Source organism: Aedes albopictus, chromosome 3 (genome assembly GCF_035046485.1).
Source record: "Aedes albopictus strain Foshan chromosome 3, AalbF5, whole genome shotgun sequence".
Lineage (NCBI taxonomy): Eukaryota > Metazoa > Arthropoda > Insecta > Diptera > Culicidae > Aedes > Aedes albopictus.
The window spans coordinates 224,506,414-224,519,455 of NC_085138.1; the positions used below are offsets into that span (position 1 = coordinate 224,506,414).

General features: G+C 40.4%; 1 protein-coding gene across 1 annotated transcript in view; it reads left to right on the forward strand.

The window, feature by feature from the left end:
* LOC134291433 (chorion transcription factor Cf2) overlaps positions 1 to 10,327 on the forward strand; it is a 13,434-nt gene extending 3,107 nt beyond the window's left edge. Inside the window, exons 3-9 of the mRNA XM_062859162.1 lie at positions 1,294 to 1,654; positions 8,695 to 9,108; positions 9,172 to 9,299; positions 9,363 to 9,452; positions 9,538 to 9,627; positions 9,694 to 9,834; positions 9,897 to 10,327. Of these exons, the coding sequence (XP_062715146.1) occupies positions 1,294 to 1,654; positions 8,695 to 9,108; positions 9,172 to 9,299; positions 9,363 to 9,452; positions 9,538 to 9,627; positions 9,694 to 9,834; positions 9,897 to 9,962 (1,290 nt within the window). The 3' untranslated portion in view covers positions 9,963 to 10,327. The remainder of the gene's footprint in view (positions 1 to 1,293; positions 1,655 to 8,694; positions 9,109 to 9,171; positions 9,300 to 9,362; positions 9,453 to 9,537; positions 9,628 to 9,693; positions 9,835 to 9,896) is intronic.
* The last annotated feature ends 2,715 nt before the right edge of the window (positions 10,328 to 13,042 follow it).

A 13,042-nucleotide genomic window follows, 5' to 3' on the forward strand; every position in this document is an offset into this window, starting at 1 on the left:
TCGGCTGCGTTCAGGCCCGGATTAAGGATTGTGGGGGAACGGAGCCCGAGCGGATGTAGAGACCCCTCGGAGCGATGGCCAAAAAAGTTTTTCCTTGTTTTAGATCAGTACTTGAGCAATATGAAAAATAAAGCCAATGTTAGCATCCAAAACAAAGTTTTTGTGGGAGCCCCTAAAATGTGGGGCTCTTGTAGGGGTAGGCGGGGCATTATGGACACCCGGGGCAGAATGTTCACCCTCAATATTTTGAAATATGCGAACTTTTTTGAACTTTTAATGAATGGAGAATAAAGTCCATTTGTCTAAAACGTAGTTTCAGGAAAGAAACATTCGAAATTAAAATTATACTTGATTTTACACGAAAAAGTTGCGTCCTCCGTTTTTTGTGCATGGAAATTATAATTTTTACACCATCTAAAATAAGATTTAGTGATTAATTTATTGCAGGTCGATTAAAACCTGATATTTCTAGAACACATGCAAGTAGTTTTGCTGTATCTACATGCTTAACATGTTTATATTTTCTTCTTTATTATATCAAAAATCAAGTTTGGAAATATCTTCTGCTGCCGGGGCAAAATGGACACACACCTTTTTGAAAGAAGCGGCAAGGGAAAAATATAAGCTAAATCACAAACCAACCAAATTCTTCGATTTCAGTACATTTCCTGTTAAATGTTCACTATAGTAGACATAGGGTGAAACAAATTGGCCAAAACACGGCAGCAATGGAAAATAGTTGTTCTAGGCACAGCTGTACATGCCGACAAAAACGAAGCTTTATCCAAAACAGCCTGAATTTAAATAAACTGAACAAAAATAAACTACTTCGGTGTATTATTCATACATAATAGTTGTTTTGTAATGAAATGACTTTATAGGTGTAAATAATGTACGAAATTCGTAAAAGTCTCATGGTGTCCATATTGCCCCATGGGGGTGTCCATTCTGCCCCGTATGCTTGAAGACGGTCATGAAAAACTAACATTTTTCGTAACATTTTTTGAAGTGGATAAATCATTTTTCTTCGTGAGCATTCTTATGCAATAGATGCTAAATAGACTTTAAAAGGATACATGTATCAAAAAACTAAACTTTTTTGGCATTTTGCCAGGTAAAGTTGGCAAAAACCTTAGGGTGTCCATAATGCCCCGCCTACCCCTACTCTTTCGACTATATTGAACATTTAAAAAACTGTCAGCAAAATAATGCTTTTGAATTTTACGTCTCGTGTTTTACCAAAATTCCACAGCATGACCATTTTTGTCATGATTTCCGCTTGATTATTTCCAGGCCCCTCAAATTCAAGAAATACACATTCAGCGGGCTGACATACCAACGATAGCGGAAGCTGCCCCACCTCCAACCATGATCCTGACCAATGCCCACCTACTTGGTACCGGAGCACAGATAATCAATGCCGGTCATTTACTGACGACCGCTACGGGGCAGCAACTCATACAGGCTCCGCAGTACCATGCGGCTCAAATAGGACAGTTCATTCAGGGACCGAACAATACGATACAGATGATTACGCACGGAGCGGCAGCTCACCCGCAAATCCTTCAAATTCAACGGACGGCAGACGATCGGTGTGAAATAATCGTCCAGCCGGATATGGCCGAGCAGCAACAGTATTACGATGAGAATAACGGTAAGATGTTTGGCACATTTGTTTGGGAATCCCTTCAATCATTCTTTTCTTGGTATTCTTTTGTAACTTAAAAAATTAGTTGAGATATTTGAGATATTAGGGCCCATATAGCCGAGGCGGTAAACGCACGGGTATTCATCATGACCATGCTGAGGGTGACGGGTTCGATTCCCGGTCGGTCCAGGATCTTTTCGTTAAGGAAATTTCCTTGACTTCCTTGGGCATAGACTATCTTCGTGCCTGCCACACGATATACACATGCAAAATGGTCATTGGCAGAGGAAGCTCTCAGTTAATAACTGCGGAAGTGCTCATAGAACACTAAGCTGAGAAGCAGGCTTTGTCCCAGTGAGGACGTTACGCCAAGAAGAGGAGAGGAGGATTTGAGGGTGATTTAAAAACTAATAGAGAATAAGTGAATAGTGAGTTTAGGTGGAGAATCAGTCGAAAACGCTGATGGTGAAACGAAAAAATGACTCGAGAATCGACCGAATCAAAGATTAATTCAGAGAATAGCCAGTCAATTAAAGTGAAGTGTTTTAATATCAAAAACTGAAATCGAAATACCTAATTTAGATGCGATCATAGGCAGCATACGTCAGTTGAGAATTCAGAACTACTTTCAAATCATTTACCTGACTAGCGAGCGCCACTTTTGTTTGTTGTCGATAGTTGTGCCAGAAACTACGTATAGTTAAAGCGAATTGATTTCTCACTGGGAGAAAAAGTAATCATTGGGAACTTCACCATACGATTCGTACTGTACCAGTTTGTGAAAATAGCAGTCACGTATCAAGCAAATTTGCAGTAAAATTTTGAGTTCGTCAGCATATGACAGGCGAGGTCTTCTGAGCGCAAAGTTCACACAAGTTCGGTACGATGTAGCAGCGTATATCATGAAGTGAACGCCGCCAAGGATTATCGATTGTCGATCAGTAAATTAAGAACAAACCACCATTCTAAAAGACATTCTTGCTCCTCTTTCTTTGCCTTTGGATAGCGATGTTTAAGTGAAAAAGTACGATAACACAGTGAAACATTTTTTTGTACCAAAAGCGAACTTATGTGTCTCTGAAAGATTTTGAGTCGCACGTCAACATTTTGAGCTATAGGGGTAGGCGGGGCTATATGGACACCCTAAGGTTTTTGCCAACCTTACCTGGCAAGATGTCAAAAAAGTTTAGTTTTTTGATACATGTATCCTTTTGAAGTCTATTCAGCATCTATTGCATAAGAATGCTCACGAAGAAAAATGATTTATCCACTTCAAAAACTGCTATGAAAATGTTATTTTTTCATGACCGTCTTCAAGCATACGGGGCAGAATGGACACCCCCATGGGGCAATATGGACACCATGAGACTTTTACGAATTACGTACATTATTTACACCTATAAAGTCATTTCATTACAAAACAACTATTATGTATGAATAATACACCGAAGTAGTTTATTTTTGTTCAGTTAATTTAAACTCAGGCTGTTTTGGATAAAGCTTCGTTTTTGTCAGCATGTACCTACATGTACTGTAACAGCTGTGCCTAGAACAACTATTTTCCACTGCTGTCGTTTTTTGACCAATTTGTTTCACCCTATGTCTACTATAGTGAACATTTAACCGAAAATATACTGAAATTGAAGAATTTGGTTGGTTTGTGATTTAGGTTATACTTTTCCCTTGCCGCTTCTTTCAAAAAGGTGAGTGTCCATTTTGCCCCGACAGCAGAAGATATTTCCAAACTTGATTTTTGATATAATAAAGAAGAAAATATAAACATGTTACCTTCTGCTCAAATATGAACGAGACTCGTTCAATAAAAAACAAACGGTTAATTATTCTTCAATATTTGTTTTATATCTTGCAAATTAATTTCATTCGGAGGCGATACACATACGCCAACTTTTTTTTTATTCCTTATAGCACTTTTCTTACGCCTCTGTTGGTATCACATTGCGCTCTCTCTTCGAATTTTCTTTCATGACTTCAATCGTCTGAACAAGTTACTACGAAGTGGCAATTAGAGTTTTGGAAAGAGGAAAAAGTCACATGGTGCCGTATCAGGTGAATACGGCGCTTGAGGAACAATGTAAACGTTGTTTTTGGTCAAATAATCGCGAAATAACTTGTTGTGCGAGCTGGTTTATTATCGTGATGCAAAAACCATGACTCGTTGTCCCACAATTATTTCATTTAGAGACAAATATTCTCAAGCAAACGCTTCAAAACGCCCAGATTACATTCAGCATTGACAGATTGACCATCCGGAAGGGATTCCGAGTACACTATACCTTGGCATTTTCGATGATTTCTTCGTTTATTGATGTTTCTGGACGAAGATCATGAGGCAGACTTTAAACTGATATACGACCCTCTTTGCACGACTTTTTCCAATCAAACACACGTGTACGGGATAGAGTAGATTCCCAAAATGCTTTCTACTACATTTTAAATTAACCCAAAACACTAATTCTGTTGAAATAACAAACAAATCCTTTGCTGAACTTTGATTCCATAGAAAAATTCGAAAAACACACTGAAGGTTAACTTGTTTAAAGTGCCATTAAAAAAAACTTCACGGCAAATTGTGCTCTAATTTGACATGTAAACGTATAACAGTCCTATAAATCTAAGAAAAAAAAAATGTTGACGATATGTCATCCGCGGACCATGTAAGTCATAAAGTCTCGTTCATATTTGAGCAGAAGGTAAGCATGTAGATACAGCAAAACTACTTGCATGTGTTCTAGAAATATCAGGTTTCAATCGACCTGCAATAAATTCTAGATTGAGTTTAAATAAGGGCGAAAGTAACATGAGAGAGTTCTCTTCATCGACTCTCTCTTCTGCAAATTAAAGTGACAAGATGCAAATTCAATCGAACTTTTTTACACTTAGACGCTAGATTGCATCGCAACCTAGCGATTTATGATTAAAAAGTTCAACCTTACTTGCATCTTGTCACTTGAATTTGAGGAAGAGAGAGTCGATGAAGAGAACTCTCTCATGTTACTTTCGCCCTTATTTAAACTCAATCTAGAATTAATCACTAAATCTTATTTTAGATGGTGTGAAAATTATAATTTCCATGCAAAAAAAACGGAGGACGAAACTTTTTCGTGTAAAATCAAGTATAATTTTAATTTCGAATGTTTCTTTTCTGAAACTACGTTTTAGACAAATGGACTATATTCTTCATTCATTAAAAGTTCAAAAAAGTTCGCATATTACAAAATATTGAGGGTGTCCATTCTGCCCCGGGTGTCCATATTGCCCCGCCTACCCCTACCTCAATTTTGGGCTTTTTTGACTGCAAGCCATTAAGCATGGAAATTGTTTTTTAACCCTCAAAACTCTAAGACAAACTTTTTATTTTTAATTGGCTGATAATCACAAACTATAAAATTTAAAAAAAATAAGTGGTTTTCTCGATGGGAAGAGTTGTACTTCTTGCAAGGGTAGTTGTCAAACCGGAAGTCCATGCTTAAACCTGATTTTGCACCGGAAATAAGTGTTCCCTGGTGCAATGCTGTGGCGATATGTTCTACAGCTGCCTATTGGCTACTTTTTCAATAATTAGCTCTTTTTTATATCAGTATTAACGAGCTTTTTGGCCCTACGCATAATTAGCTCTTTATTCTCGGTAGATCTTACCGAAACTTGTTTTTACAAAGTGGAGTCATTTTTGTAAATTGGGACAGAAACCGATAAACGCTAAAAAGTATGCAATTGTTTATTCGTTGGCTTGAAGTATGACCCGTGTTTGAATTCTAGATGGATTAATCACATGAGTGATACTTTTTAAAGAAGGACTCTGGTATACCGAACAAATTCTTCATAGTCTTTTCAGGTCCATACTGATTATGGAGCTTTGGGAGCAGTGCTCCCCGAGTCCTACCGGAAGTACACATCTGGGACCAAGCTTCACATGCAACTCATGCTAGAAAACAACCTGCTGCATGAGTTGCAACCTGTTCTTGCAATGGCCTACTATTTCAAGTTGTTAAAGAGTTCAGATTTTTTTTTTGAAATGCCAGATTCAAAGATGAATCGCCGAAACATTGAACCAGGGAACACTAATTTCCGGTGCAAAATCGGGTTCAAGTATGGACTTCCGGTTTGACAACTATCCTTGCATGAAGTACAACTCTTCCCATCGATCATAGTGAAAAACCGCTTATTTTTATATTTTATAGTTTCTGAGTATCGACCGGTTAAAAATAAAAAGTTTGTCCTAGGGCTTTGAGGGTTAAAGCAATCAAAGTATTAATTAGTCAATTAACATATAAATTACCGATTTAAGCCAGGCGTTTAGGCAGTACATAACAGTTCTGTTCAACGATGAAGGTTAAACTTGCTCGAAGTTGCTGCATCCTGCTTTTACTCATTTGTCAACGCACGGGTAAGAGCAGGATGTAGCAACTTCGAGCAAGTTTAACCTACTCCGTTGAACAGGACTAATGAGATCGTGCTTATTGGAGTCAGTCGAGCGCGGAAAACTGGTAGCGATGCCGATGCCCTGACGGCTAAATTGTCGTTGGATGCTGTACCCATCGGAGTAGGACGGATTGTTCGGCCTGGGCGAATCAAGATAATAGGGTTCCGTGATGCCGTTTCCTGGACCTGAACGACCAGTCTCAACTGTAGGACGGCTGTATTGATATTGGCGGCGTGGCAGAGCTCGACTTAGTTGGATGGACCAGAGGTTCCATAAAACCGTCGGTGTTCCTAAATCAAATTCTAACGTAAAAGAGGGAATGCATTCCAGTGATTGTGTTATGATTCCGTGACTAATTAGTGAAAAGTCAAATAGCAATAGGTCGATGTTAGGACTATTTAGGAGCGTAGGAAGAGTTAGTAATCATAGCGATACTCATAACGACTAGGATTCGTCGGTAAAATGCCCGAACCCAACTGTCTGGGTTCTCATGAGTGTATCTTCGAATACGTCCAGTCCCAGTGTATCCTCAATACAGAAATATAGTTAGTTCTAGTTTGACTACAGACATGCTCGGTCCATTTAGCATCATGAAAGAATGTCTCCGTGAGCTACGTCTCACGAATATAACAGTGGCGACGAGGATGGGATGTATTTTAATCAGCTTTTCCGCACTTTTTATGTTTCACGACCGTTGTTTGCTATTGCAAACTTTTGGCGTGATTTTTGCAGGAAAAGCATGATTTTTTGTGTGTTTTTGGTGACATTTGCGTGCAAGAAAATTTTGTAGTGACAGTTTTTTTTGTGATTTTAAATTTGTGAGATTTTTTTGTGATTGATACCTTAGTATGAGCATTATCTGGATTGAAATGCGAGTCTTGGGAGTGTGATTTGCTTTCATTTTTCAGCTACATGAGTTTTACAACCGCCGGTATTTTATGCTTTTGGTGTAAATTGTTGTGATTGATTTTGATAAAGTTGAATCTGAGCAACTCATGTTATGTTATGTTGCACACTTCAAATAAGGCGTATAATCTCTAGTGCATTAAAAAAAAACTTCCATTTTGTATATAGCACATTTTTTTTCTTTTTTCATCTATGGTGCAGCATGGCGTGAAAATCGCTTTTGCCTGTAATATTGGCGCTCACCATTTGTTTTTTCTCTTTTGTGAAAGAGGCATGTGTTTCCTTTTAATGCAATTGATTTTCATATAGTATGATGAAGGACTATTAATTTTCCTTCATTTTTCAACAATCTGCATTGTACCATTTGAGAAACTATTTCCATTTTATCATCAGTACTCACGCACTTAGTGCTACCATTGATTGGTGTTAAGGTCGAAAAAGCGCGACACGCACACAACTTTTTATGGAGCATGTGAACATCGCCGAAGAGGATAAACAAATCAGCGCCGTTGGACTCGTCAGTTGCAGTATCATGTGCTTCATGTATTTTATTTTGTTACGATTGTTGTGAATATGGTTTTTGACTAATTGGTGTTTGGTTTTTGAAGTTTGTTTGGTTGCTCCGCAGAAAATGGCAATAGCTAGGCCGGTGATAGTGTATGCAGAGTTTCGTAGGCCACAGAGAAAGCATTTTTGGTGCGACGATGCTATTCATTGAACCGCTGCATTTCATGCCCTTTTTGACGTAGGACTACGTTTCTTTTATTTTGGATGGCAAAAGATGAATACGCCCAGTAAAGCTAGTAGGTACAAGGCGTACAAGACCCTACAAGATGCTTGAAACAGAGGAGGATACGTTAAGAAGGTGGATACCGCAAGGATGCCCGACTTCCAATAAGTATTCCCAAGGACCGGACTGCCGGGGTATGATTTTTGGAGCGATAGAAGCGAAGTGTACAACTGTAAAAGAAATTGTTAGAGAATAAGATTCAGTTGTTTTGCGTATATGTATAGATCAATGTTAATTGTTTAAATGTTATGAGTCCAAATTGTTTATAATTCATCCATTTAATGTTCAAATTTCAATGTTTGTAAAGTTTCATATTTTTGGAGCGTTCTGAATCGGTTTGTCATAACTTAAGACATTTTGAAAATAATTTAAACAAAAGCCTGCTAGTTATTTTAAATAAATAACATCTAAAGGGGGAAGGAGTTGTTACGACTAGGATTCGTCGGTAAAATGCCCGAACACAACTGTCTGGGTTCTCATGAGTGTATCTTCGAATACGTCCAGTCCCAGTGTATCCTCAATACAGAAATATAGTTAGTTCTAGTTTGACTACAGACATGCTCGGTCCATTTAGCATCATGAAAGAATGTCTCCGTGAGCTACGTCTCACGAATATAACACAAGGGTGTTTGTTTAGCAAGGTACGGGATGGCACAGGTTCTCAGTTTCAACTACAGGATCAGGATGGCTGTGTTGACGCTGGTGGTATGGCTTAGCTGAGTTTAGGCTTAATGAGCACGAGCACATGAATGAGCGCAAGTACGATAACATAAGTCAGTTTCCCAGAGTTTTCTAATATTGCAAGAAAAAAATGTTGACAATAAGGATTCTGTTGATTATTGATCTGATCTCTAAAGTAACAATATTCGGCTTTTCTTTCAATATTTCGCACTTTTCATTCTATCACAGTATTATCAGTCAACCCCGTTCAATCCGTCCCTTTAATGGTGTCAGCACCTGCTGCCACGCTGCATCATCACCTAGTACAGCATGCCATTCAACAGCATCAGCAGCAGCAACAACAACAGCATCATCATCACCAACAACAGCAGGCCCTCCAACAGCAAATCCAACACCAGCTGCAACACGAAGTTCAACAGGAAGATGAATCTGAAGAATCTCATTTGAAGGATGAACCCCAGGACTCGGACTGCGGAGACCCGGATGATAGTCAGGTGGATAACGAAGAATTCATCGAAGAGGAACACCCAGATGATGAGGAAGAGGAAGAAGAGGAAGAGGACGAGGAACAACAGCAGACGGAAAATGAAGAACCGTATTGCCTATCGGATTGTGAAACGGATGACGAGGAAAAGCAGCTTGGTACGTCTCATGTATGTTCGACCGAAGTTAGGTATTTTACTCATCTGTTACTATCTACTTCAGCTGAATTCATGGCCCATCAAACGTCTTGTCCTAGCCCTGGCAGGTATGTGTGTAATCTTTGTCGCAAGGAGTTCAGTCAACCGAAATGGCTACAAACACACATGTCATCTCATTCGAACTGGTTGAAGGTAAGATATGAACGTTTGTGTCAAATTCATTGCACATATTTTGCCAACTATTTGTTTCCATAGGCCAATTGTAAAAAGCAGCCCGAATGTGAGATATGCCATAAAAGTTTCCGAGGTCCCGGAATGCTACGGATGCACATGAAAACGCATGAGGTATTTACATGTTTCTGTTTTATTGAAACTCTTGTTTATCATGAAACTGACAAACAATACAACTTATTAATTTGTGTATTTCCAGAAAGAGGATAAACTGCCCACCTGTTCGATATGTCATAAAGAGTTCAAATCGAAATCAATTTTATACCGGCATAGGCAAACGCATTTCGAGGTAACCTGGCAGACATGCCAATCTTGCCCAGTTGCATAACAATATTTTTATCGTACTTCTCTTTAGAAAAACTTCGCATGTACCCTCTGTGACAAACGGTTCAGTTCAAACTATCAGCTGAATATTCACGTCCAACGACATAAAAAGCAAAAATCTCAAAAATGTCCCCACTGTGACAAATCGTTCTACAATGCTTCCGACTTGAAGGTATGCTCATTTGACAAACACCACTCAAATATTTTATTTGATTTCTAAATTGATATTTTTAGGTGCACGTTAATCTACATCTGGGAACGAACGTCATCCAGATCAAGAAGATAACGCCAGCGAGCTAATCTATGGATAGCCCCACTCTGGCTTGCCTAGAATATTTTTTTAATTTCTATGAAAACAACTTAGAGAAAGAGCTTTTTGGTTCCTTGAAGTTGGATATGCTCTCATTTTCCTGTGAAATAGTTTAAGCTTCATTTCCGTTTCGTGAGTTTTCAATGTCTGAGAATATGAAGCGAAGATACCTTCATACCATCTGTATATATTACATCAATTTTTAAGAATAGTAAAACGTCCGTACGCTTTGGAATTCGACAGATTTAATTTAAGGAAATTATCCGCTTGTGCAATGCTAAGTAATGGCAGGAATTTTCGTAGTCTTGTCTATTTTGTTAGATAAAGTAGTACGTCAGATTGAAAATCATTGTATTTTGCTAGTAAAAAAGAAACGAGTTTAGTAAAAAACACATCTTGTTGTATTTTTTATTTATTTTATTCTAAAATTTGATGTCAGAAAAAATGCTTCAATAAATTCACATTATAATTTAACAAAATTTGTGTTTTAATTAATTTGGCAAGAATTCAGATAGTTATTTGATTTAGATTTCAGAAAAAAAGTGGTATTTCGCCACTGTTTGTAGATTTCATTCTACCGTGTAAGATGTTCAGATAGTGTGTCCCTAAGTGATCATCATTAAAATACTTTGTCCTAGGAGGGAGGTGGGACGGGGGGTTCTTGAATTCGTTTGCGTTTCATACTTACCTCACCGATCAGGCTAAGGCCGGGGTGGCCTCTGCTGTACATAGTAGCCGTCTCCATTCCCCTCGGTCCATGGCTGTTTGTCTCCAGTTCCGCACTCTGCGTAGGGTCCGCAGATCGTCCTCCACTTGGTCGACCCACCTAGCTCGCTGCGCTCCAAGTTTCGTGCCCATAGAGGACGACCGGTCTAATCAGCGTTTTGTACAGTCGAACCTCCATGAGTCGATGTTCCTTGACTCGATATCGACTCATGGAGGTAAATTTTTCCATACTGAAAAATAATTTCTGGGTTACTATGATGGTCCCCCTAAAAAGCTTCCCAAAGGATTTTTGTTCCACTACTCGATATTTCCTTGAGTCGATGGTCCCTTCAATATCGACTCATGGAGGTTTTACTGTAGATAGTTAACTTCGTGTGATGGCGAACTTTGTTCGATCGTAGAGTTCTGCGGAGTCCAAAGTAAGCTCGATTCCTTGCCACAATGCGTCGCTGAATTTCTCTACTGGTGTCGTAGTCGGTGGTAACCAGTGAGTCCAAGCACACGAATTCTTCAACCGCCTCGATTTCATCACCGTCGATATAAATGCGAAGTGGCGGGCGCGGTGATTCCTCCCTAGAGCCCTTTGCCATCATGTACTTTGTGTTCGACACATGAATGACTAATCCGATTCGCCTGGCTTCACTCTTCAGTCGGATGTACGTTTTCCCCATCGTCTCAAATTTGCGAGCTATAATATCAATATTATGTTTCCAGTTCAAAACCGAATTAGCGACATTTTTTCTTTGACTTCCGCTGCTTTTGCCTTGCGTTAAACACAATGTCGGAAGTGGGGCGCTGTATTGTACACCGGGTGCTCTATACAGCGCCCCACTTCCGACATTGTGTTTAACGCAAGACAAAAGCAGCGGAAGTCAAGGAAAAAATGTCGCTAATTCGGTTTTGAACTGAAAACATAATATCATCAGCGAAACCAAGCAGCTGAACGGACTTCGTGAAAATCGTACCACTCGTGTTTATCCCCGCTCTCCATATTACACCTTCTTACGCAATCTGTTCAACATTGAGAACAAAGGACCACCACCTTGCCGTAACCCTCTGCGAGATTCGAAGGGAGTCGAGAGTGTCCCTGATACTCGAACTACGCACATCACTCGATCCATCGTCGCCTTGATCAATCGATTGATGTGTGGGCACGTTGTATTCGCGGCATTTCTGCAACACCTGGCGGATGGCGAACATCTGGTCCGTTGTAGCGCGTTCACCCATGAATCCAGCCTGATATTGCCCCACGAACTCTCTTGCAATCGGTGATAGACGGCGGCATAAAATTTGAGAAAGTATCTTGTTGGCAGCGCTCAGTAGTGTGATCGCGCGGTAGTTCCCGCAATCCAACTTGTCGCCCTTTTTGTAGATGGGACGGGACACACGATACCTTCCATCCATTCCTCCGGTAATACTTCCTCCTCCCAAATCTTGGTAATGACCCAGTGTAATGCTCTCACCAGTGCTTCTCCACCGTATTTTAGAAGCTCGCTTGGTAGTTGATCTGCTCCAGCGGCTTTGTTGTTTTTTAACCGGCCAACCTCCTCGTCAAACTCTTGGAGGTCAGGGGCCACCTCCGGTGCTTTCAACGTAGCCATTAAGGTGCTCATCGTAATGCTGCCGCCACCTTTCGACCACATCACGCTCGCTCGTGAGAATATTCCCGTGATTATCTCGCCACATGTCGGCTTGTGACACAAAGCCTCTGCGCGAGCGGTTCAGCTTCTCGTAGAGCTTCCGTGTGTCCTTAGCGCGGTACAGCACTTCCATCGCTTCGCGATCTCGTTCTTCCTGCTGACGCTTCTTCTTCCGGAAGACTGAGTTCTGCCTGTTCCGCGCCTGTCTGTAACGTGCCTCATTCGCTCTCGTACGGTGTTGCAGCATTCTCGCCCATGCTGCATTCTTCTCGTTTTTCAACTGTTCACATTCGCCGTCGTACCAGTCGTTTCTGTGATTCGGAGTCGCGAAGCCTAGTGCTGTAACCGAGGTACTACCTATGGCGGATCGGATGTCCCTCCAGCCATCTTCAAGTGTAGCTGCGCCAAGCTGCTCTTCCGTTGGTAGGGCCACTACTAACTGTTGCGCGTAGTCTTGAGCCACTTCTACGTTACGAAGTTGCTCGATGTTGAGCCGCGGCGTTCGACTTCGACGCGTGGTGATAACTGTCGAAAGTTTTGAGCGCATGCATACAGCGACTAAGTAGTGATCCGAATCTATATTCGCACTGCGGTATGTGCGGACGTTGGTTATATCTGAGAAGAATTTACCGTCGATTAGAACGTAATCGATTTGGTTTTCTGTTTGATGGTCGGGTGATCTCCAGGTGGCTTTGTGGATATCT